Genomic DNA, 24,928 nt, shown 5'->3' with positions numbered 1-24,928 from the left:
TCTGTGGGACAGAAGCTCTGGTCACCCATGCCAACACCAAATCCATTAACAAATTGCACTGGACAGTCCTCCCCTTCAGTAGCAGAGTTGCCCATCTCTTGCCAGTGCATGATGGGTTTTGTCCCTAACCTTCTACCTTGTGTGTACGTTTTCTATTTCCCCAGTGCTTTTAGCCAAGCATACCAACTGGTGTGTCGACTGGTATGTGTGTGCTTTGCTTTTTAAAAATATAGACTGTGAGCACTTACTTTTTTCTACATCACATATTCAAATTGCGACTTCTCATCCTTCAGTCTACACTTGAGGAGATGTTGTGCCCTAGCAGACGGCTTTAATTCCCTTGATTGCTCTACCATATATGCTGTGAGGAGATGTGATAGTCATCAGCCTCTTCGAGTAGGACTCTAAGCATTATTTGCAGAAATGTGCTGTTGGTCCAGTTTGTATAGCCAGAAAGAAAGGGCCCCTCTAGTAGCTGTGTGCTGGCTACTAGTGAAGCTGATTATCTGGAACTGGTTTACTCAAGTTGCTCATTGAATCAAACCCTCGCCTTTGTACGTATCTGGGAAATTAGAACTGTGATAAACCAGGTTTAGAAGAGGGTCACAGGAGGGCAACACGCATCCAAATTCAGCACAGTTGAAAGTTGGCCTGGGGCTGTAGGACAGAGCAGTGCAGCCTGCCCCTGTCTGTCCCAAAGATGGGAAGTTTGATGAGGTGGAGGAGATCACTGGAAAGAGAGGCCAAGGACCAGTGGACTGAGCAAAGTTGTCTCCCAGATACATTTGATGGGTGCCTATAAATGTGGGTTTTGCAAATGTTGTTTAGGAACCAAACTTGAAGCTTGAACTCCCCAGCTTGTTAAGCCCTTTTCCTTTCTAGTACAGGGTGGGTCTCAATTCCCATAACTACATGGTACGGGGCTGTTGACTGCTTGCTGCACAGCAGAAATTACACCATCCACGGGAAAGGGACTGTTCCTGCAGATCAATCTCAGCCAACCACACCCAGCTGTCTTTGGAAGCTGAAGACTGAACAAGATTGCTAGGAATGGCTGTTGTTCTGTTTTTAGCCCAACAGTTTAGAGATGCCGTCCTTCATCTCCAAATGGAAAACAACAGAAACAGCAACACAGATCATAGCATCTGCCCTGTCTGTGGTTAGTCAATGGCTTGCAATAAATGTGCAAACTATATCCATAGGAAACATTTTTGTGATTACAAAGTACTTTAGTTGATAAGGTATATAGGATTGCTTAAAATATTGAAAGGTCTTTATTTTAAAGTGACGTGTCCACATGCATGTTTTGGGGACGTGGCCCTTCTGATGAGAGGCCCTGTGTACTCTGGGTAATGTAGCTTGTGCAGAGTGGTGTCCGCGCTCACACTCAATAATCCTATATGGGAAGTGAAGCCATGTTAACCTGACAGCAGTGTCTCCATAGTTGTGTTGTTTACAGTACTCTATAAATGGGTCCCTGTTACTCTGTAGTCAAACTGCTGCCCTTCGAGGCCTTTCAGTTCCTCTTGTCATGTCCCTTCTTACACAGCTCAAATTTTCTAACTTGTTTTTATTTTGAAGACTTTTAAAATGGACATTTTCAATAAATAAGAATAACAATGCTTTATAAAATAAGTCCTGTGTTTCTTCTTCATTTTCTTTTTCTTTTTTGCTAGCTGGTGTGCAGAAAGATTTCTCATGCTGTGTCAGCTTCCTCTTCTGTTTCCCTCATTAGCTATCCATGCTCATCAGGCCCCTGAACCAGCTTCTACCTTTTTCACTCAGGGCAGATGATATTTGTTCCCCACTTTAAAGAGATAATACACCTATTGAGAGAGAACCTTCTGTAACTTCTCCACCCCTCTCCTCCTGCCCCCAACCTATAAACTGTCTGTACCTCTTCTCACCATTTTCCTTCCAATATAAGAGAAAGAGATACTCACTTTCTTGTTCAAGCTTATCCCTTGATCTTTAGTCTTGTTTCCATCCCTCTTTGTATTTTGCAGGATTTTGTCAATTTTGCTCTATTTTGACCACAGGTGGAATGCTGGTGTCAGCGGTCAGGATGAAAATATTTGCTCCACCCTGAAGACAGATGCACTGGATATTATCTGTTGCTACTCAGCATCCATTCCTCTCCCCCACCCGCAACCCCAAGGCTAAAAAAGCACCTATCCCAGACTCCCTTGCAGCTAGGGTTCCGATACAGTGTGGGTTCTGATACATTTTCAGTTCTGCCAATGAGATGCCTTTGTGCAATGTTTGAAAGGCTTCAGTTAGGCAGAGGCTATCTTCCTGGAGCTTGTTGGCTGGCAGGAGGTTCCAAGGATATGTTCGTGGCTTCTGTACTACCTATGGGTGACAGACTGTAGTGGCAGCAGCATCTTCTGAAACTGGATTTGTATTACAGCTACTGTGTTATGACCTTGAAGCCATAGTCAGTGGAAGCCCCCTGACTTCCACTTCTGTAGCTGTCTATTTTTTTTTTGACTGCATTGGGTCTTAGTTGCTGCACGTGGGCTTTCTCTAGTTGCGGCGAGCGGGGGGCTACTCTTCGTTGAGGTGCACAGGCTTCTCATTACAGTGGCTATTCTTGTTGCAGAGCATGGGCTCTAGGCACACGGGCTTCAGTAGTTGTGGCTCGCGGGCTCTAGAGCACAGTCTCAGTAGTTGTGGCGCACGGGCTTAGTTGGTCCGCGGTATGGGGATCTTCCCGGACCAGGGCTCAAACCCATGTCCCCTGCATTGGCAGGAGGATTCTTAACCACTGCACCACCAGGAAAGCCCCTGTAGCCGTCAATTTTATAGGCACCTGATATTACCTTTCTGATTGAGATCACCTCAGCGTAGGAAGCCGAAGCAATAGCTGTCACATGGCACCTCCCATGTGCTAGGCTCTGCACTCTTTTACATAGTTAAGCTCCTGTAACCCTTGCAACAACCCTATGAGGTATTCACTATTGTTATCCTCATCTTACAAGTGAACAAAGGTACAGTGGTTGAACAATATGCTAGTATGTATGGAGCAGGGATTTGAAACCCTGGTCCATCTGCCTCTCGAATCCATGCTCTTGCTACTGCATCTCCTCCTCTGCACTTGGTACTTACCGAGTCAGCTTCTACCTCGGCCATCTACTCTCCTGAAGTCACTGATGAGCTCTTACTGACAAATCCAGGGAGCGCTTTTCAATACCCATCTTGACCTCTCTGCAGTTTCTGACCCTTGCCTCCTGGATAAATCTCTCCTTCCTGGGCTTTCATGATCCCAGCTTTCCTGGCATTCATTCAATCTTTCTGACCACCCCAAAGTCTCCTTTGCTGGATCTGCCTCCTGCCTGTCCCCTGAATGTTGCTGATCCTCGATGCTCTTTGCCTCTTCTCTTCCTTTCTATAGCCTTTTCCTGGACAACCTTGTCTATTCCTATAACTTTATTCATCAAAGTGTAGATGACTCCCTGGTCCATAGTTTTCCATCCTGACCTTTTCTCCTGAGCTCCAGACCCGTGGATGCAGCTACCTTGTGGACATCTTAGCACCGCAAACTCAGCATGTCCCAAACTGTACTCCTAATTCGTAGTCCTAGATCTGCTCTTCCAATGTTTCCTATCCCAGTACATAGCACCCCTGGCCACTTAGTTGCCCGAACTGGAAAAACAAGTATTGTGCTTTATTCCTTCCTCTCCCTAAACCCTGTATAAATTTATACATTAACCCTTTATACATTTAGTCATCAAGTCTTACCATTTTTAACTCTGTTGTAACCCCTGAACTTCTCCCCATCCTCTGTTGCCTATTTTTGATGCTTATCATCTCTCTCTCAGACTAATGCATCTCTTTGCCTCTTGTAGTCTAGCCTCTTTGGTGCCAATAGTCTGGCCTCTTTGGTGCCAGTAGAATGATTATCTAAAAGATCTATGTCATTCACCTGTTTAAAAATTTAATCTCTTGCTACTCCCCACCACACTCAGTAAAGTTGGATCTCCTTGAATTTCTCTTAAGTTGAATAATATGCCATTTGCCCTGCCTAGAATCCCTTTCCCATCCCTGTCCATCAAGCAAATGCATTCCTTTCCATTTAGAGTCAGCTCAAGTATCTATGTGAACTCCTGATTTCTAAAACACATGTACATATGTATCTCTGCATGTATATGTGTACATTTATATGTATGTAGTGTGTATGTTTGTATGAATTAGGGTTGCCAGATAAAATACAAGACGCTCAGTTGCATCGGAGTTTCAGCTGTACATCAAATAATGTTTTGGTATAGATCATGTCCCAAATATTGCATGGGATATATTTATATTAAGTTTTTCAATGTTTACCTGAAATCCAAATATAACTGGGTATCCTGAATTTTTTTTTTTTTTTTGGCTGCGTTGGGTCTTCGTTGCCGTGCACGGGCTTTCTCTAGTTGCGGCGAGCAGGGGCTACTCTTCTTTGAGGTGTGCGGGCTTCTCATTGCAGTGGCTTCTCTTGTTGTGGAGCATGGGCCCTAGAGCACGTGGGCTTCAGTAGTTGTGGCACGTGGGCTCAGTAGTTGCGGCATGCGGGCTCAGTAGTTGTGGCATGCGGGCTCTCTAGAGCGCAGGCTCAGTAGTTGTGGCGCATGGGCTTAGTTGCTCTGCGGCATGTGGGATCTTCCCGGACTAGGGATTGAACCCGTGTCCCCTGCATTGGCAGGTTGATTCTTAACCACTGCGCCACCAGGGGGGTCCCTACCCTGAAATTTTATTTGCTAAGGCTGACAGCTTTAGTACCTACATGAGTATACATAGGTGTCTAAACGCATACATTTCCTAGGAGAAGTGACATCCTAATAGCAATGAACACAGCTGTGCCTAGAACTTGGTTTCTAAACACTATACTCTGCACTGGAACGAGGGCTCCTTGGAGAAATGGCCGATTATATGGCTGAGGCAGGAAAGGTACAAGATGAGCCTGGAACATCTTGTTCTGCCAGAAAGTAATACTCAGAAATATGATAGGGGCATGTTACAAAGACACAGGTGCAAACTTGAAGAGGCTCTTACTGGCCAAATAAGGGAAAATTTGAGCACGAAAATACAGTAATGAATTTGAAAACATTGGAAAAAGTAGAAATCTATGTGTCCATATCGATAAATAAGTAAGTGGGGAGAAAGGGAAGGCCTTTGTTTACAGTACCATGCTGAGGGTTGACTGGTAAACGTGGAAGGAACGCTGGAGTTGGAAAATCCCCGTTTTGCAGCCATCATAGTAAAGACCGATTCAGGCAAAGATTATCACTGGGTGTTAAAATATAGAGGGAAACTTTGATGATGAGCAAGTTACTTGTATGGTCTTAAAGTGTTTCCCCAAAGAGTGCTTACTAGTTGCAAGGTGGAAAATAGTAACTCTAGATAGAGTGGGGAAATTGGACAGCACTTTAACTGAGTGATCAAAATTCACATCAACAATGAGAGGCAGGGACTTCCCTGGTGGTGCAGTGGTTAAGAATCTGCCTGCCAATGCAGGGGACATGGGTTCAAGCCCTGGTCTGGGAAGATCCCACATGCTGCGGAGCAGCTAAGCCCATGCGCCACAACTACTGAGCCTGCACTCTAGAGCCTGTGAGCCACAACTACTGAGCCCACATGCCACAACTAGTGAAGCTTGTGCACCTAGAGCCCATGCTCCACAACAAGAGGAGCCACTGCAATGAGAAGCCTGCGCACTGAAACAAAGAGTAGCCCCCGCTCGCTGCAACTAGAGAAAGCCCGCGAGCAGCAACAAAAAGCCAACACAGCCAAAAATAAATTAATAAATTAAATAATTAATTTAAAAAAACAGTAGGAGGCAAACAGCCGTCATGTGCCTCCAGATGTGATACGCTGAGAAGGACACAACATCATTTATGTAGTTTTCCATCCAGGAAAGCATAACCTGAATTTAATCATGAGGAAACATCAGACAAACTCAAAATAAGGAACACTCTTTTTTTTTTAAAGGGGACAGATTGTTATTATATTAGTCTAAAAAGTCAATGTCATTAAAGACAAAGATTGTGGGCTTCCCTGCACAGTGGTTAAGAATCCGCCTGCCAGTGCAGGGGACATGGGTTCGAGCCCTGGTCTGGGAAGATCCCATATGCCGCGGAGCAACTAAGCCCGTGCGCCACAACTACTAAGCCTGTGCTCTAGAGCCTGTGAGCCACAACTACTGAGCCCACGTGCCACAACTACTGAAGCCCGCACGCCTAGAGCCTGTGCTCTGCCACAAGAGAAGCCACCATAATGAGAAGCCTGCGCACCACAAGGAAGAGTAGCCCCCGCTTGCTGCAACTAGAGAAAGCCCGCACACAGCAACAAAGATCCAACGCAGCCAGAAGTAAATGGATAAATAAATTTATATTTTAAAAAAAGGACAAAGATTGTGGAAATGTTCCAGATTAAAGGTGACTAAAGAGACATGACAACCGAATGCAATACCGACCCTAGGATCCCGTGCTGGAGGGGAAAATGCTATAAAAGATATTATTGGATGACTTACCTGAATTGGAATACAAATGGAAGATCAATATCAATGTTAAATCGACTGAAGTTGATAACTGTACCTGTGGTTATAAACAAGTATATCTTTATTCTTAGGAAATACACGCTGAAGTATTTAGGGGTGAAGGCCGTGAGGTACACAACTTACTCTTAAATGATTCAGAAACCACTTTTTATTTGTACTGTTCTTATTTTTGCAACTTTTCTGTACGTTTGAAATAATTTTCAAATAAATTAAAAAAAAAAAAGCTCAAGCATTGCCTCCTCAGGGAATCCAGACTCCATCACTCTGCACTTTATTTGCTTGTGTCTTTTTCCACACTGAATGTTAATTACCTTAAAAGGGGGGGATAGGCTCCTTTCATCCATGTAAATTCGGGGCCTAATACAGGGTCAAGCCCATAGAACCTACTCAAGAAATATTTGTTGAATGAGCCAACTTTCCCCATAATTTGAGGTCTCTGCTGTTTGTCTGGAAGAATTGTGAAGACTTGCCTTGGAGCCAATAGCAGAAGGCCAGTGGGGTTCTAAGCTTTCAGCAACCTCCAAGCCTGCAGGGTCCAGTCTGACCCAGCTCTTGGCATGCAGGCGACCTCGGCCAAGCTGTAGAGCCAGCCCCTCTTGGCAAGCAACTCAGAGGGAAGTTTCTGTCTGCCAGATGAGCACAAAGGCTCTTCCTAGATTGGGCTTCAGCGTGTGCTCTTTGACCTGTACACCGAGATCCTTTCTCACACAAGGCCCCCTGTGAGCTGACTCCTACTGCTGCTCCCCTGGACCTTTTATCCAGCTTCACAGTCTCTGCTTTCGTATGTTCTGTGCTCTCCCTCTGGTCCTCCTTTCCTCCCTGTGGCCCCTCTTCCCCTCAACGTCCCTCAAGACTCAGTCTGTGCCACCTGTCCTGGAAAGCCTTTCCTGACACCTATCTTGCCCCGCTCGTCCGAGTTACATGTCCTTCCCATGTATCCCCTGTTACACTGGTCCTGACCCCCGCTGCAGCATTCACGCTGGGCTTTCAACATTTGCACACCTGTGATGCAAAATTCCGTAAGCTACTTGAGGGCAGGGACTGGATCATATCCATCGAGTGCATAGCACAGAACGTATCATCCCAATCAGTGTTGGATGGGTGGGTGAATGGATAAAAAACCAAGTCTAACTCCTAGTAATAAGAAATGTGAATCAGGGACTTCCCTGGTGGTCCAGTGGGTAAGACTCTGCACTCCCAGCACAGGGGGCCAGGGTTCAATCCCTGGTCAGGGAACTAGATCCTGTATGCATGCTGCAAGTAAGAGTCCACATGCCGCAACTAACAGTCCACGTGCCATAACTAAGACCCAGCGCAGCCAAAATAAAAATAAATAAATAAATAAATAAATAAATAAATAAATAAATAATGTGAATCAGATCGAAGATGTGTTTAAGGTTTCATGTTGGATTTCAAAGAGGTTTACCATCAGAGAGGTAAAGAAGATAAGAGTGAGTGACCAGGGCTTCCCTGGTGGCGCAGTGGTTGAGAGTCTGCCTGCCGATGCAGGGGACACGGGTTCGTGCCCCCGTCCGGGAAGATCCCACATGCCGCGGAGCGGCTGGGCCCGTGAGCCATGGCTGCTGAGCCTGCGGGTCCGGAGCCTGTGCTCCGCAACGGGAGAGGCCACAACAGTGAGAGGCCTGCGTACCGCCAAAAAAAAAAAAGAGTGAGTGACCAAAAATTATTGGACTTTAAGTGGGGTTACATTAACAGGAAAAATATGACAGATAACTCAGTGGAACTCCAGGAATGGGGAATGGAAAGCAACTATATATTTAGCTGGTTTTCTTGAAAGTTGCTGAATTGCCTCTTGGGGTTACTCAGAGAAGTGTGGTATGGAAGAGGGAAGTTTTTTTTTTAATTTATTTTTATTGAAGTATAGTTGATTTACAATGTTGTATTAGTGTCTGGTGTACAGCAGAGTGATTCAGTTATACATACATATACGTATTCTTTTTCATATTCTTTTCCATTATGGTGTATCAGGGGAATATAGTTCCCTGTGCTATAAGGTAGGACCTTGTTGTTTATCTTGGAAGGGGGAAGTTTATAGGCTGATGTCCTCTAGATTGAGAATTAGTGATCATAGTTTTGTTTTTAAACCTTCCTAAATATCGTAAAGATGAAACTGCTCAAGCCTACTGAAAAATTTGGCAACCCCCAGCCTCCAATGGTTAATCGTTTTTGACAAGGAAACAATAAGAAAGAGTCTTTGCTACACACAGGCCTGCTCTAGTGTTCGGTATGTACTCTAATCTTGCCTTTTTTCTTTTCCTTTTTTTTTTTTTGCTTTCACTTTGCTTCAAATTGGGTGTGGTCTTTGGTCTACTACATGGGCAAGGCCTTTCATGTGTACCTGGGCCGCCAGGCATTCATTCGCCTTAAGATGCCATCCTGTTTACCTATGCCACTGGGTGCAGGCTGGTGTGCTGGGGACCACATGGAGACCCACCTTAGTGCTCTTTATAGGATAATCTGTTCCAGAGAGCAGACTCTGCTAGGGGCTTTCTGGGAATGGTCTCATGAAATTCTCATAAACTTTGCAAAGGATGTATTCTTAGCATCCCCACTTTACAGATGAGGACACTGAGGCTCAGAAGAGATAAAATGACTTGTCTGTGGAGCCTAGATGTGCTTCACAGAAAAAAAGAACATAATAAAATCATGTTCCCTTTTTGTGTCTCCAAGTACTTCAGACTGCTTTAAAGGCCTAAGGCAGTGCAAATTCTTGCTTTAACCAACACAGAAGTATTTCATGGACTCCTGGTTTAGAAGCAACTCCCGGCATCAGAGGAAACACCTCCACCCTGTAAGTGCTGTGAGCCTAAGTGCGGCGGGGGGGCAGCGGGGAGGGGAGGGGAAACACAAGCAGAGAAAATAGCATTCCCTGTCTTCCCTAAGGCAGGAAAGCGTTTGTAGCCTTGCTTAGAGGAACTGAGGGTTGAAACTTAACACACTGAGAGAGGTATCGGCAGGAGAAGAAATAAGTTAATTATTTGGGTCTTTATTCTGAGGTCGTTAAGAAGTAGGGGAGTGGTGACATCAGAATTGTATTTAAGAATTGCTTCCACTGCAGGGGGCGCGGGTTCGATCCCTGGTTGGGGAACTATGGTTCCATATGCCGCGTGGTGCAGCCAAAAAGAAAAAGAATTCGCTCTCGCCTCTGGCCGCACATGGAGAATGGATGAGAGGGAACAGGGGTGGAGGCAGAGAGTCTAGGAGGCTGTTGTAATCTTCCAGAAGAGAGATGACAGGAGTTTGGACTAGGATCGTGACAGTGGAGGCAGAAAGAAGTAGATTAAGAGGTATTTAAGAAATAAGGTTGATGTGTTGGGCTGGTAGGACTGGACGTGGGAGGGAGGGCAGTGAAGAGTCAAGCCTGGTTTCTGGCTCAGGAAGCAGGGGGGGTGAGGCTGCCTTTCACCGGAATGGGCAACACAGAAAGTGGGTTCCATTGTGGACGGGGGGAGATCAACGGTTCCATTTGGATGCCTTGGATTTGACTCCTGGGCCCACCATTCGGAAATGCGGGCAGAAGGGGACACAGTCTAGGGGGCAGGTCAGGACTAAAGGCATAACGTCAGTAGCACGAAGGGGTCATTGAACCCATGCGCTGGGAGAGACAACCCCCTATGAGCAGGTAGGACAGGAGGAGGAGAGGGGGAGGGATGGGCCCTGGAGTTCTCGGGAAGGGCAAGGGTGACGTTAAGAGGAAGCCATCTGAGGGGTTGAAGGCACTTGGCTATGTGAAGCTGAAGCTTAGGAGAAAGTTCTGGGCTGGGGCTGCGGGAACTGGCATTTAGAGGGCAGCAGAAAGCACGGGAGCAGAGGAGATCACCTAGAAAATTCGCGTTTCTGTGTCTATAGCATTCCTTCTGATAACAGATATTGTTAGCCATAGCCACATGGTTACTAGAAGTAGAGACAGTCTGGAAGATAATGATTTCCAAAGAAGAAGAAGAAGGGGACGTGAAGTGCAGGGGCAAGGTTTAAGCAGATGATGTGAGTGTATAAACACCATAAAAGGTTTGCCCAGGCTGGACATGAGTTCCCTTCTTATGACCCTCTCGCCTACCCATGGTTGTGCTCCAAAGTGGGCGCTCAGCTACCCTGAGGGAGGGACATTCATGGCCTGTGTATTGTCTTCTTCCCTCGGGACTGGACCAAGCCCTCCCGTCAGCTAGACCGGGTCCTGGCCTACCTGTGAGAATATCATGAGCAGTGTCTGCTCGCTGCCCCCCTTCCTTCAAGTCTTCCGTGTTGAGGGCAACGCTGAAGAAGGATCTTTGCTCCAGCGGACAAGATCGCACTGTGGACACATCCCTGACTGAGTCCCCGAATCCACAAATGTCACGAGGGCTCAGACCAAAGTTGTCTTGTTGGAGAAAGTATCCATACACAACTCAGCAAGTCTGTCTAGCACGACTTCAGCCTTGGGTTAGAAATTCATGCTCTAAGGCCTTCCAATTCACTCAGCCAGGAAGGGACTGTGCCATCCAGAGGACCGAAGAGCAGGGCCAGCGGCTGAGAGCTGCCCCCAACTCTCCTCATGCCCCTGTCTTATTGCTACAGTCATATTTTTCTGCCTGGACACGTGGTATTTGCCTTAAGAAGGACCCCCTACCGGTAAGGATGATGAAGCCACTCTGGGCTTCTTACATGAAAAACCCCTCGGCTGGAAGTGACAAGACTGAGAGGCCAACGCTTCCCTTCAGTTTGTCCCAGTTCCCTGTCCTCTTACCTAAGGTGGAAACGCCTTGACAGCTATTAAAAAGATAAGCAACTGCTTCTCGTTTAAGCTTCGCTTAGCTGTGATTAATCAAGAAAAAAACCCAGCCTTTTTTCAATCCTCTGCAACCTTTCCTGAGCAAGCTTTTCACTGGTTATGCTTTCCTGTCATCCATCAAAGGTTATCGCAGCCTTCCAGGGAGTGTGCTGCCACCAAGATATTTTGTGGTACCACAAGCTTCAGAACCAAGTTTCTGAAAGTATCACAAGGGTTGGGAACATTCCCTCCAAATGATGCCCCCTCCCCCCAACCTGGTCTGGGGCTTCAGATGCTAAATAACCACAATAATGTTAAGAGATCTTTATTATTCAAAAAATAAATAACAAGATAATCACCAGTTCACTCTGGAAACAATGGGGACTGCAGGTAGATACAATAGATTTCCTTTAAATCCAGTCATTTCTCTGGAAGGAGTGGGCAGCCTCAGAGCTGCCCTCTCTGCCCGCCTACCCCATCGACAGTGGTGGAGATAGGAACAGGGTTGAAATAAGACACTTGATTAGCAACAGCTTGACTCTGTGTGTGTGTGTTTGTGTGTGTAGGAGAGAAAGAAAGGATGCGAATGAGTGTCAGGGTGACTGGCGGGGAGCAGGGTTTTCGGTTCTCCACTGCATTATACTTTCTAAAGTCTGCCCCACCTCCATCGTGGCCTCAGGGACCCAGAATCCACCATAACTGAATGTGAGCTGAGGCTCCTCGTTTCCCTCCGGCATCTTCACTGAGAAATCAAATACATTCTCCACTGAAGGACACTGCACGCAAAGAAACAAAACTAAACTTGGTTAATTTTCTGCTGTTTACTCAGAATTCGAGCTGTGCGTAATGGCTTTGTCTTTTCATAGGACTCTCTGGATGTCTGCATCAGTGGGGTTGCTGCTTCAGAATATAAGCTCTCATGGAACAGGGGTTTCCTCCGCCCGGTAATTCACTCATTGCAGCCCTACATGCCTCGGGATGTATAATAAATAGTTCTCCATGAGGAGGATCCTAGGGTTATAAATAGGCAGTCCAACGGGGTGCGGTGGGGCGGTCTTAAGTGCTTTGCTGGATTGTGAAGACCGCCAGCATCAGCCCAGCCGCAACCTGCCAGCTTACACCGTTCAGAGCTTGAGTAAGCCAAACGACGTGAAGCCAGTCCCGTGGCTCACTTGGCTTGGATCAGTCACGTTGACAAACACCGAAGCACCTGGTTGCAATTCAAAGACTCCTCCCAAGTGAATGGATTGCTGCCCGCACGGTTTGGAGGAACGGTGGGTATTTGCAGCTCTCAGTAAGATTCTCTCCGATCCACCTGGGGACTTTAGGCAGAGGCTGGCTATAAATGGAGCTTGACTCGAAGTTTCCCGATTGGAACAGAAGGTGACTTGGGCGTAGATGTAATAGAGTCCTTCTCTTTTCACGGCCAGCTGTTTCCCGTTTTCGAGGGTTACCAAGTTGGTGCTTAGGGTGTAGTATCCTTTGGGCGCCCACTGGAGAACTGTAATGGAGAGGGGAAAAATCCGTGGTGAGGTGGAGGATACATGATTCAGATTCTAACAGACAATATGGTTTGGTGTTGGATACTGGCTTCACATAGGAGTGGAAGTTTGGGTCGTCAGGAATTCTGAAGGACTCATCCCGCCCTCAGTCTATGGAGGAGCCACGGCTGACCAATCAGCATGGGTTGCACAGTCAGACGGAGCTGGGTTGCCATCCAGGCCTTATTCAAACTTGGGCAAGTCAATCTCCCTGAGCCTCTCAGTTCCTTCCCAGTAATACGGGGCTAATATTACAGCCTATTTCAGAGACTTGTGAAGATTAACTCAAGTAACAGAGCACAGTGAGTTTCCTTCTCCCCCGAAGAGCTCTTAAAGCCAATTTGTCCTTGAACTTAAAAGAATGTGAATGACTTAGAAATCCCAGGTCATAAATTACGCCTGCCAAAATACTCAAAGACCTTGCTAATACTAACTCGTATCTTGCTTTCCTTGAATTTTCCAAAGTCGAAGACTTGCCGATCTCTCTTGCTCAGCCTCAACACAGAGAAAAGACCCCATTTCTTCCTACCTGATCATGCTCTTGCAAACCCGATCCGCCTCCCACAGCAGGGACTAAAATTAGGCAAGGAAGTATGAAAATAAACCTGTCATTTCACTGTGTGTTTTGATCTCCCATTGTAGTGGGCGCCACCAACTTGAAAGTGCCTGTATTCTTGTGGCTAAGCTGAAGTACCCACCAACAATGTGCCATTTTTCTCGCCTGAGATGTTGACTGTGTTCAAAGTAGTGTGTGCAGCCGATTTCAAATCTCAGCCCCCACAGACAGCTACACTGCCGGGGGTGGAGGGTGGGGAGAAGTGAAAGTAACGATGCATTTGCTTCCTTGAGCTTTTTTTTTTGAACTCCTATTTGGTGCTCTTAGGCCTATCAGGGTGTAAGACCCCACCTATTAAGACTCATCCTTGCACAGGGAGATCAGCTCGGTGCTTTGTGACCGCCTGGAGGGGTGGGATGGGGAGGGTGGGAGGGAGGGAGATGCATGAGGGAAGGGATGTGGGAACAGATGTATATGTATGACTGATTCACTTTGTTATAAAGCAGAAACTAAAAAAAAAAAAAAAAGACTCATCCTTTAGTAATTAAGAAAGGCATCCTGAAATGCTTGACATTTCTTGGGCCTCCAGATCACTCCACAAATGCTTCATTATGATGTTTTCGCTTTTGGACCATCTGATTTAGAAAACACGGGCAGGTTCTTTGAGTCCGCAAAGTTTATCTTTGTAAGTCTTTACCTAATTTTCGTCCTTGCTGTGAGATGTAGGTCAAGTTTGGAGCAGCATGACCAAGTAGGTCTGAGAGGCTTGTGGGGTAAGAAATGTGACTTTCTTCTCACCTGATCCCCTGCAGACCTACTATGATGAGGACTGTCAACTACGCTAGGACCAACAGCCGTCATGGGCCTTTCAGCAGAATATGTGAGCACTGTGAAATCTATTCAAGGCAAGCTATTCTTCTAGGAGGTGTCTCTGTTGCTGGCATCCATCCAATCTGGATGAGACTGTATCATGTGGATGACCACCCTGGACATACCAGAGATGGTTGTGATATTCTCCCATAAGTGTATTTTATGAGAAAGGGGTACTTGGCAGAATTATTAAATATTGTGGAGTAAGTGTTATTAAAAAGGGCTTTATGTTGCTCTTCTGACAGCTAAACTGCTGTGAAGTAGCTAAGGAATGACACCTTACATTTGTATAGTGCTTGACAGAATAACTTTCTTCTATATTAGCTGATTTGATGCTCAGAGTCACTCTGTGAAGTGAGACAGGAAACTGCTGCGAAGGTAAAGGGACTTGCCCAAGGTCACCCAGCAAGTGGTAGTCATGGTTCTTAAATCTCAGCGTTCAACAACTTTCTATCCAGTGCTCCTTACTCCTGTGCCATGATCCAGGATAACTACGTGTACATTATGCCCACTGAGAAGCCCAAGCCACCTCCAAGATGAGGTCCTATCTCCTTTCCTTTCTCTCTCTCTGTGTCTCTCTGTATATCTCTGTCTCTCTCTTATACACACGTGCGCGCACACCACACACACACACACACACACACACATACACACACACTGCTTAGAACTCCATTCCAGAGCGCTGTGTTAAAGTTTTCAAAGACTGCTCTGATGCTCTTGGCCTGCATTTATGTAGATAGGGGATTTTATGCTAGTGTGCATGTTTCCATCCATTTATCAGATGTGCCATATTGTCCAACACCAGCTATCGTGAGGTACAGATTTGGGGGAAAAAATCTAAGGGCTAGAATCATGGCAGAACGTATATGGAAAGAAAATCATTGAGAGTTGAAAAGATTATAGTATGTCGTCTGTTGTTACTTCATTGGAAAATCTAACATCCTGGCGCCTATTGATCTTTGCAGAATGATTTTACCTTTAATTTCCCTGAGGTTGGCCCCAGTGAGGCTGGGGTTAATCATACAGGGATTGGCAGATGGCAGGAAATACCCCTTGAGGCCCATTTGCATATAGTGAAGAGGGGTTAGGATGAGGGATGCTCCCAGTTAGGGGGTCACTACATGCCACCTCTTCTGTGTTATCAGAATAATGGTCCCTCCACCCAGTAATTCATCATTTAGAATCAGCCACAGAGTAAGAACCTAATGAGAACATCAGGATTGCTTCCCACCTCCTTTTGTCCCTTCAAGTCCCATCTGTGCATTTCAGCCTACTTTGAAGCCAAAGGCAAGTGCACGAGGCATGTCTGGGTAGCTTTGTAAATTTGCCCCCGGAGGAAGACAGGAGCCTAATTGTTAGGCTGCCTTGCTTTAGCCTCCTGGCCTTCCCCTCGGGTGGCTGATGCTCAGATGCTTTGGACTTACCAGATGCTGTTTTACTACTGGCCTCACTGATGACATGTGCCGCGATTTGAGGATCCTGATCACCTGAGATGAAACCAAAGACCAACTGTCAGGCCAAAGAAACACAAAACTGGTCACAGAACGATTTGGTCTAGTTCTGCAGCTGGGTCATAGAGACTGTACTTAAATAGGTTATGTGAAAGGAAGGATAAGATGGCATTGAAATCCCTTGAAACCAGAGGGAAATGTTGGTTTCTAAAATCTGAACAACTGAGTTGGCTATTTACACCGAGCCCATTCTTCCAATCGTCATTCAGTACTTGACTCCGCTTTACATAGATCAACACAGGCTAAAGAAAATGATCTTCATTAAACACATGTTGAATCTTGATTTTAAGAACAACTCCCATCCATTGGTCATCTTAGTGGGCCCAAAGGTCGTGTCTGCACACTTAGCTAGTAAAATGCTTATGGTGTCTGATTTGGTCAAGCACTGGCCACAGTGTTATATCTACCTCTAATTGTTGCTCATGTAAAAGGTTTGCTCCTTAATTACATGTGCTGAATCTCCTAAGTGCAGACACGGTGTGGAAGTTCTTTTTTGTTTTCTTTCCAGTAATGAGCCTGGAGCTGGACACTTTGTAGGTGTCCTATGAATAACGAGTCAAGCTGCATGACCTAAATGACCAGCTTTGTTAAGTGTATCATTTTCCCAAAGACTGCTAGGCAGCACCCACATGAACTGTTTCCTCAAATTTCACAGCAATTAACAGACAACATGGTACCACTCAACATATTTTACAGTCATTCTGAAAGCAAAGCCTTCATGGAAATCAGGTGACCCTTTGCATCCAGACCAATGGTTAAAGCTAGCTCTTTGCCTCAGAAAACAGTATCTGTATCTCTGTGCGTATGTATGTATTTCTTTGTGTGTATTAAATTTACACAAGCCATACCATCTTTTACACTGACTTTGTGATATAGCAGTTTGTCTAACAACACCCATCTACCAACACTCCATTTTCCCCATACTCAGCTGCTCGGGTCACTCCAGGCATTATTGTATTTGGTTTGGGGTGTTACATTCTAAAAAGAACAGAGAAAGTTACTGTGTCCAGAAAAGGACCTAAATGAGGACAGGAAAAAGCCTGGAAAGGGTCATAGGATTAACAGTGGGAGACACTGAGAAGGTTTACCCTGGAGAAGAAAAGGCTCAGGGGCCATGACTGTTGTTTTCAACATATGGACAGCTGCTGTGTAGAAGAGGAATTATATACTTTGTTTAGTATGGCTCCAAAGAGCAGAACTCGATTCAGTTAGTGGAGATTATAAGAACAAATTTCAACTCCAGAGGAGAAAAGCCTTCTCTCGAGTATAGAGTAATCTTATGATTATAATTATTAGGGCCGTTCAAAGATGGCCCAGGCTGCTTTATGAGCTAGAAGGTGTCTAGGCATGTTTGATCAGAGAGTCAATGGTCAGTGCTGTTGTGAAGGAGATTCGCGATCTGGGGATGGTGCAGGATTTGAGAACTGTCAAGGTCCCTTCCAACCCTGGGATATTTGAGATGCTCTGACATCAAGAACAGGGCAAAGAACAGCGCTGTCACACTGAATCACTCCTGGGTCTCCGAGGCTCCCCTGGCCGTGTTTCCCCATGAAAAAAACTGTTATCATTGAGTGATAAATGACGCCGCTACCAAATGCTGACCGTCTTGTCATCTTATCCTCTGTAGGTGGTACTAGGCTGTATGGTTGCTTTGATTAAGGTGTTGAAAATAATGTGATTTCTTCGTACTTGGTATTGTCAGCACTAAAGGAACACAGCCTTCTCTATAAATATGTCCATACAACTCCTTTCTAAATCACAGGCACCAGAGAAGGTATTGATTTGGCAATTGTGTTCCTGTTTGATTTCCAGGGCTACAAGTTCCCTGATCCAACACTGGGTTGTTCAGTATGATTGGCCTAAATCTTCCTTTTAGTTTTTAAGTATTCGTAGAAATGGTAAAGAGCAACCTACCTTTGTGCATTTCAAAGTTTTTTTCTTTCTTCTTCACTTCTTTGCTTTGCATTATACCCTAAAATAAGAATCATGGCAAAAGGTCATTTTGACAGGAACTCTGGCGTGGGCTTTAGAAGGAGGTTTCATTCATTTGGCATCTGCCATTACTCTGTTGGCTGTTTCTGGTGAAGATTATCATATAGACTCAGATCCTGTCATTAATTCCATCCTACCGATTAGGAGCCCATGGCTTTGACAGATGAGCTGACAGCCCAGAAAGCCCAGGGGTGAACCTGGAAACAGAATCTGGGTTTTATTATCTTCCAGTGCTCTCTCCAGACCAATGACTGCCATCCTGACCCCTCCTATGACCCCAACCTCCCTGGCTTTGACGAGTATTGAAAAATAATGCTGAATGGGGAGCAGATTCTACCCTGGCAACTGGTATATAGAATATTATTAACATAAAGCATAGTGTGTATCTATTAGAATAAAATTGGTCTGAAATCTCTTAGGAAATAGAAATAGTAAGTTTGACCTTGGGAAGAAATCCCAGACTATGAAAAGATCCTCAGACTTTTTAAAAAAATTTCGTTGTCCCTGTCAATGGGCTGAAGAGATTCTCTTGTTGCTGGTTGCCTTGTGTGGCCCGTTCTTACTTAGAATCATCAGCGTATAGGAAACTCAGGTAATCTCCCAATGCGGCTGATGTTCCAAGACAAATGCAGCACTTCTTAAGGGATTTCTTCTCATTAGCAACTGCAGGAAGGCTAGAGGCACTTAAAGAAGCTAGCAGAGAGTGCCATCTACACAGATTGGAAGGCAATAAAGGCTGCTGTTGCCATTTTAAAGATTTAAAGATACTGAATAAAAGGCACGGTGGGCTTAACGGGCAGGCATGAGGTCAGCCAAGGAATCTGAGGCTGAAACCGACAGTAGAAACTGAGATCACATTCCGAGGCTGGGCTTAACGCTGTACTCTGAACACAGATGAGGAAGGCGATAGTATTTTCACAGCTCCTGATAATCAAAGTCCTGTGTGCCTTCCAGTTCCTGGAATCAATTTTCTACAGCACACTTCCTTTTCATTCCTCCCCAAGTAGGAATTAGTGTTGTTACTGCTGAGGGGTTCCTTGTACGCTCGGCTCGAGTGCCAGATGTGAGGGTGTAAGTCACGGAGCCTAACCGGGAGCCCGTGCCTCAAAACCCTCACGGGGCCCAGAGCTTCAACTTTCCCCTTGAGCTGAAGTGTGGCAGTGTGAAAGTGCTGCAACAGGAAAATGTTTGTGAGATAACAAGCAAACAAATGAATATTTCGTGTCTTTTCAAAAGATGGAGTGTGATGATCGAGGGTGAGATACTTTTAGGCTAGGTGGTTGCATTGGTGTCAGGGCTTGGCCAACATGAAAACGTGAAGTCAGCAAAGTTTGCCCTTTATGCGCCCGGCCTTGCCTTTCTGTGAACTTTCCCCCAGCCACACTCCCCAGAGCCTTTTTACCCCTCTTGCTTCACTCCCCACCTCAACTGAAAGACTTTTGAAAGTTGACTTTCAGAAAATCTGGAATTAGTTATTTCTCTCTTAGTGGGAACTCCATGTGGCAGGGTTGGATAGCTTGACCTTTAACTCAAAAAGGAGATGCTTTGACCTTATCAAAGACACCTTGGGCATTGGCGAGCAGACAATCATGGAACTGATCATTCTAGCAGGGAGCTGGGGGGAGGGAGAAAGTTTTCATGTGCAATTCTACTATTTAAAATGCTGCCTTCATCTACTCTAACATCAGCCCCGAATCCCATCTTCCACCCAGAGTGACAGCTTGGTGCGACCTGCCTCAGGAAATAGTGAGTTCCCCGTCACTAGACGTGTTCAAACAGAGATTGAGTGACCACTGGGTAGCAGCTGTGGGGAGAAGAAGCAGCTCTGGGTTGATAATTGGATCTGATGATTTCGAAGACCACTTCCTGTGATTCAGGCCTTGGTTTGCTCTGGACAAATCAGACTGTGACCCAGAAAGAAAGGCTGCTAACATTAGCTAAGAATATAAATAATCCAGTTTGGGGGTTATTTTGTAGTTGGCCTGTTGGGTTAAAAAAAAAGTCCAAAATATTGTTTTAGAATGAGAAGTTTCGGGGAATGGATATTGGAACGGGGGTCAATCGTTGGAACAGGACTGGGGAGCTGGAGTACTTTGTGTCTGATTCTCGTGCGCATTGTTGGTGCAGATGACGTTGACTTGGACTCCACCCCGCAGCACTGGAGGCAAGGGGCTTCCTCTGTTGCACGGAAGGAGCCCTGGCGGACATGCCTGAGAAGGTCCACCTTTCCAGAGTATGAAACTTGGGAGCTGTCACTTTTTTCATGCAAGCATAAGCAAAGAGGCCAAACTGACTTTCTTCCTTACTTTTGTCCTGGGTAGCTGATTTGGGAAGCTTTACATATCCAACCTGAAATACAGCCATGAGAAATTGGCAGTACAACTGTAAAACTCTCAGTAAGAGAGAGGGAGGGAGGGAAGACACCAACAGCCACTCTCACTGCCTTTGGGGGTAACTGAAGGTTGATCACATAATTACAGGATGTCAGAGCTGGTAGTGCCCTAGCAGATCATCTCAGTCCTCTCATTGGATAGATGAGAAAAATGTGGCCCAGAGAGGTGAAGTCATTTGCCCAAGGTCACACAGCCCAGCACATTAAATATGCTACTTGGATTATTAAGCGTTGTTCTCAAAGTGGCTTTATTCCCATTTAAATTTGCAACACCTTCCAATACCCTGTAATACTGGCCAGAAGCCTTGAAGAACCAGAGAAACTCAAATCGTTTTCAGGCCTTGCAAATAAAAGAGTTAAGAGTCTTTCTCTAAAACCTAGATTAGTGTAAAGAACATAAAAGCCAACAACAGATTTGAGCTGCATTCTGATCCCCATAGGTGACCCAGGAATAAGCTTTCAGAGTCCTCACTACTGGATTAAACGACACACCGGGGACAGTACAGGAGGACAGGAATAAGCTCAGAAATAAGCTCTCAGGTCCTTCACTCCCAGGTTAATTACACATTATCCACACGTGAGAGCTAACTCCTATTGGTTTCTCCAGATACCCACCCATCTGGCACAGCGCTGCCCTCTGCCTGGATGCGGCCTCCTAGTCACGACCCCCAAGTCCCCTGAGGGCCCAAGGTATTTGACTCAGTGTTCTGAGGGGGAAACAGGCAGAAAGCCTTCTTGCTTTTCTTCTTCTGGAGAAAGAGCTCCTAGGCCCCTTGTCTACAGCGATGGAATGAATGTTGTGGGCATGTCCTCAGTAAACGGTCTAGAAACTCTCGCTTTAGGCACCTATCATAGGCCACTGCAGTTACTTCATGCTGGGCACCAGTCTGTTGGGCTAGAAGGCTTCAGACTTTCTGCCTCAGGTCTTGATTGGCCCTGGAGGGGACTGGCTCCATGAGCAGGAGGTATGATACGGGGTCTGGTTCGAGCGGTACTGAGACGGTCCATCGCCAATTGCCCACACCTCTCCTCACAGTAAAAGGAAAAGATCTCACTTACATGGCACCTGAAATCCCATCATGAGAGAAGCGTTCCTTCATATGTTAGAGTCTATCAGTGTTCAGAAGTCCCCGCCGCCCCCAGTAAAGGCAAACCCTTAACCTGTGGCCTGGCAACGCTGTAGTGGCCAATGGTTACCGCTTCCCTGGGAAATGGGGACCAGACCCTGGGTCCACAGTGGGAAGGCATCAAGGTTTGGATGGTAAGATAAGAAAATGCAAAAAACAAATTTGGTAGACTTCATCCTTTTCACTGAGGCATCTGCATGTCTGAGCTCATGTGCATGTGTGAATGTGCCCATGAGCGTGTGTATTTTCCCCAGAGAGAGTCTCTTGTTCTTCTTAAGGGCATTCCTATCAACGAGCACACTTCCAACTTTCCTTTCCCTTTTGACTGTAGGATTTTGGCTTCATTTTTGCTTTTTTGATACACATACCCATATATACATGTATGTACATATGTATGGCGATATGTATCTATAGTATATATATATAACACGTTTAAATTTTACATGGTCACGTTTTAGTGTCCCAACCTAGCAGGTTTCTCAACCAAAACTTTTCAATGACACTTTTCCCAACAACTGAGGTCCTTACCTTGACCAGGTCTTCAAACCGGCTTCTAATTTCCTCACAGTTCAGTAATGATAAAGACTCCTCTCCTTTGCTGCATCGCTGTATCGTTTTCATGAACACAAAATCTTCATGAAGATTCCTTTCATCTTCTATCTATTTATGAAATAACAGGAACATGAGACATTGTAATTCTGTCTGCCTCTACAATCACTTCATGGCCTCAACGACATGAGGAGGACTTTGCAGATATAAATGGGGCATAATAACAAGTTAGTATACTGGATTACTGATATTTGGTATTAGCAGTTTAAAAAATCTACAAAAGCCAGCAAAGAAAATGTCATGTGGTCTGCAATGCTAGGTAGAAATCACAGCTATTCTAATGAAATTTCATCACAAAGTGTACTTTTTCCCGTGTATCGTAGCAGCAACATTCTCTAATGGTCATATTTCCCATTGCTTCAGTAATGATTGGTCATTATAAACATGTGTATAAAATAGTTTTCTGCTGAGCTAATTTGCCCACTTAATTTTAGTGTTTGTGTTGCAGTGCTTTGGAAAAGGTAATTTGCAATGTGTATCAATGACTTGAGTTCTAATTACATCTCTCTCTTTTTAAGTTTAGTATTTGCAGAAAACATTTTCATTTTTAAAGAAATCATCTTTCATTCCCAAAGGTAATGAGATATTTTATTTTCCGATGTCTTAGAATAAGTAAATATATGGAATTCACTTGTTTAATCAACTAATCAACTAATGTGTGCCATTTTCTTATATTCAGATTACATTTTTAGATTCAAAACAAGATCCAGCTAGCCGGTGGCTTTCACTGTCATTAAGAGAACACCCAAGTGCCAGGGTAAATTTGAATCTACCCAGGTCAGTATTTCCCCTATAGAGGCTAGGCTTATGTCCAGGCATTTGATTGGCAGAGCCCAGCAGGCCAAACACAAACAAACAAACAAGCAGACCCAGAGCCCTGCTCTTTTCTCAGCAGTGAACCCTAAAATATGGGTAACCCAAGAATTGCCTCAATTGTTCCGGCTCCACCTTATCCTGATAGAAAACCTCATGGTCTTAATTCAAGATTGGCATCCCAATAGTGGCCACTCGCACATCCCTGAGAAAACGTAGTCTCCAGATGCTGTGCATCCACAATTCCCACATCTAGACTTTTAGGAACAGCCAAATAATGGACGAAATTTCTCCTTTTCATCTATGATTGGTATTTTTTCAACACAGCCAATAATGCTTATCAGTGGAGGTGGGTAAACGCATGGAAACAGGATAAATCCTAATGGTTATTTTTCTTAAGAATGCAGAACAACCTGCTAACTTTACTCTTTTGTTCTGTATGTCCAACTATTAAGAACGTAAAACATCTCAGAGGGAAACTGAGCAGCTTGCACCTACAATCAGCATTTGAAGAATTATACAGAGAACACCACTTTCAGGGACTTACCCATGTCTATGCTAACCTGAAACACTATGCATTTTTAGCTCAGATTGATGCTCTCCTTGTCTAGTTGGATATTTAGAAGAAAAACAGTTGTCTCCATCAGAAAAAAAATAGTTTACTTTTTAAGCAAAACCTTAGCAAATCATTATAGCTAATGTCTATGTAGTGCTTACTTTGTGCCTGGCTCTGGTCTTAGCTTGAATTTAATCTATGAGGTGGGCACCATTAACATCCCCATTTCTCAAATGTGGAAACTGAGGCATAGAAATGGCAAATAACTTGCCCAGGATCACAGAACTAGTAGGGGACCGAGTCAATGTTTGAACCCAGCAGTCTGACTCCAGAGCCAAGGTTCTTGACCAGAGAAAAGAGTAGAACATCTCACTAACTAGACCACAACCACTATGCCGCAAGACCACTTATCTATTTGGGTTCTTACCATTGTCCATCATTTGGGTAGAACTAAAACCAACCAACCCACACATCAATAAGAACCCCAAATTTAGTTAATAAAGGCCTATGGTTCATTTTACCTTGTCCAATCTTCTGTGAAGATACACAGCAAAAAGCGCTGACCCAATCATCTGGGTGATAAGAAAAACAGTAAGTAAATACATAAAAATTTTCATACTGACGGGTGGTCCAGTGGCCACAGAGCGGGGTGAAGGTTGGCTGTACGTTTCGATCATGCTGCGTTCGAGTTGAAATGATGTCTTCTGACCGAGAAGGTGGCAGAGGCAGCATGAGAAGACTGTCAAAGTGGCCACCTTACTCAGGATTAGTTAAGAGCGCACAATCGTCGCAGCCCACACTTCCTGGAAAATGTGCTTCGCAGTCTTCTCTCCCAGCAAAAAAAGTTACGTAAAGGTTTTTTTTTTTTCTTTTTCTTTTTTTTTTTTTTTTTTACCTACCCATATCATTCACTTCCAGGCTTTCCCTTTCGTTAGTAAAGAAGAAACAAGTTTCTTCTTCCATACATTCATTCTTGCCTTGAAATGTCATAGACTTCTTAACAGACAATGGCAGTACTTTCCTATCGCTGTCTAACGTTTGGGGTTCACCAGTTTCAAGGAAAGTGACAAATGAATCCACCAACAATAGAATTATTTCAATTTCAATCTTACTAATATAAAGCGGGAACCTGGTAGATAGGGAAAGAAACATCAACAAAAGTTTGGATTGATTTTGTGACTGGCTTGCCACTGGCTAGCTGCTTGTTAACATTTCTTTCATCTTTAAACCCAGTGAAGTCCTGGCGGCTTTTCAAGGCAAGTCTACATGGCCTAAAGCCAAAAGGAGTGCTGACAATTAGTAAAGAAAATTTAGCTGGAAAAATAATTCAAGAAAAATACACTTTTCCAAGGCCAAGAGAAGTAGGGTCTTGGGGGTAATTGAGGCCAAAACTCTGGGACTGAAGTTAAGGTAGGAATATTACCGTGATTTAGCCAAGTTGTCTGTCTACACTGTTCCAATCCATCAGATAATTGTTGATGCCAATGTATCCGTTTGGACTAGTGAAAATAGGCTGCAGTTAAGAGACCTGAATTCCAGTCCTTGGTGTACCAATAAATTGCTGTGGACCTCGAGCCTATCACTTTCCCTCTCCAGATCTCAGTTTCCTCATATCCAAATGGGCAGTTGTACCTACCTTGCTTATCCTCTAGGTTGTT

General features: G+C 44.8%; 1 protein-coding gene across 1 annotated transcript; it reads right to left on the bottom strand.

Annotated features, from left to right (window-relative positions):
* Nucleotides 1-12,427: 12,427 nt before the first annotated feature.
* On the bottom strand, nt 12,428-23,947 carry CD40LG (CD40 ligand; the record flags this gene model as incomplete). Its single annotated transcript, XM_079727809.1, has 5 exons — nt 12,428-12,804; nt 15,695-15,757; nt 17,696-17,753; nt 21,821-21,952; nt 23,792-23,947. 5 exons carry the CDS (start codon nt 23,945-23,947, stop codon nt 12,428-12,430), a joined length of 786 nt encoding a protein of 261 aa, XP_079583935.1.
* Nucleotides 23,948-24,928: the final 981 nt, after the last annotated feature.

The sequence above is a fragment of the Hyperoodon ampullatus genome (genome assembly GCF_949752795.1).
Source record: "Hyperoodon ampullatus genome assembly, chromosome: X".
NCBI classification, from domain to species: Eukaryota; Metazoa; Chordata; class Mammalia; order Artiodactyla; family Ziphiidae; genus Hyperoodon; species Hyperoodon ampullatus.
This window is presented reverse-complemented; position numbering and strand designations above follow the sequence as displayed.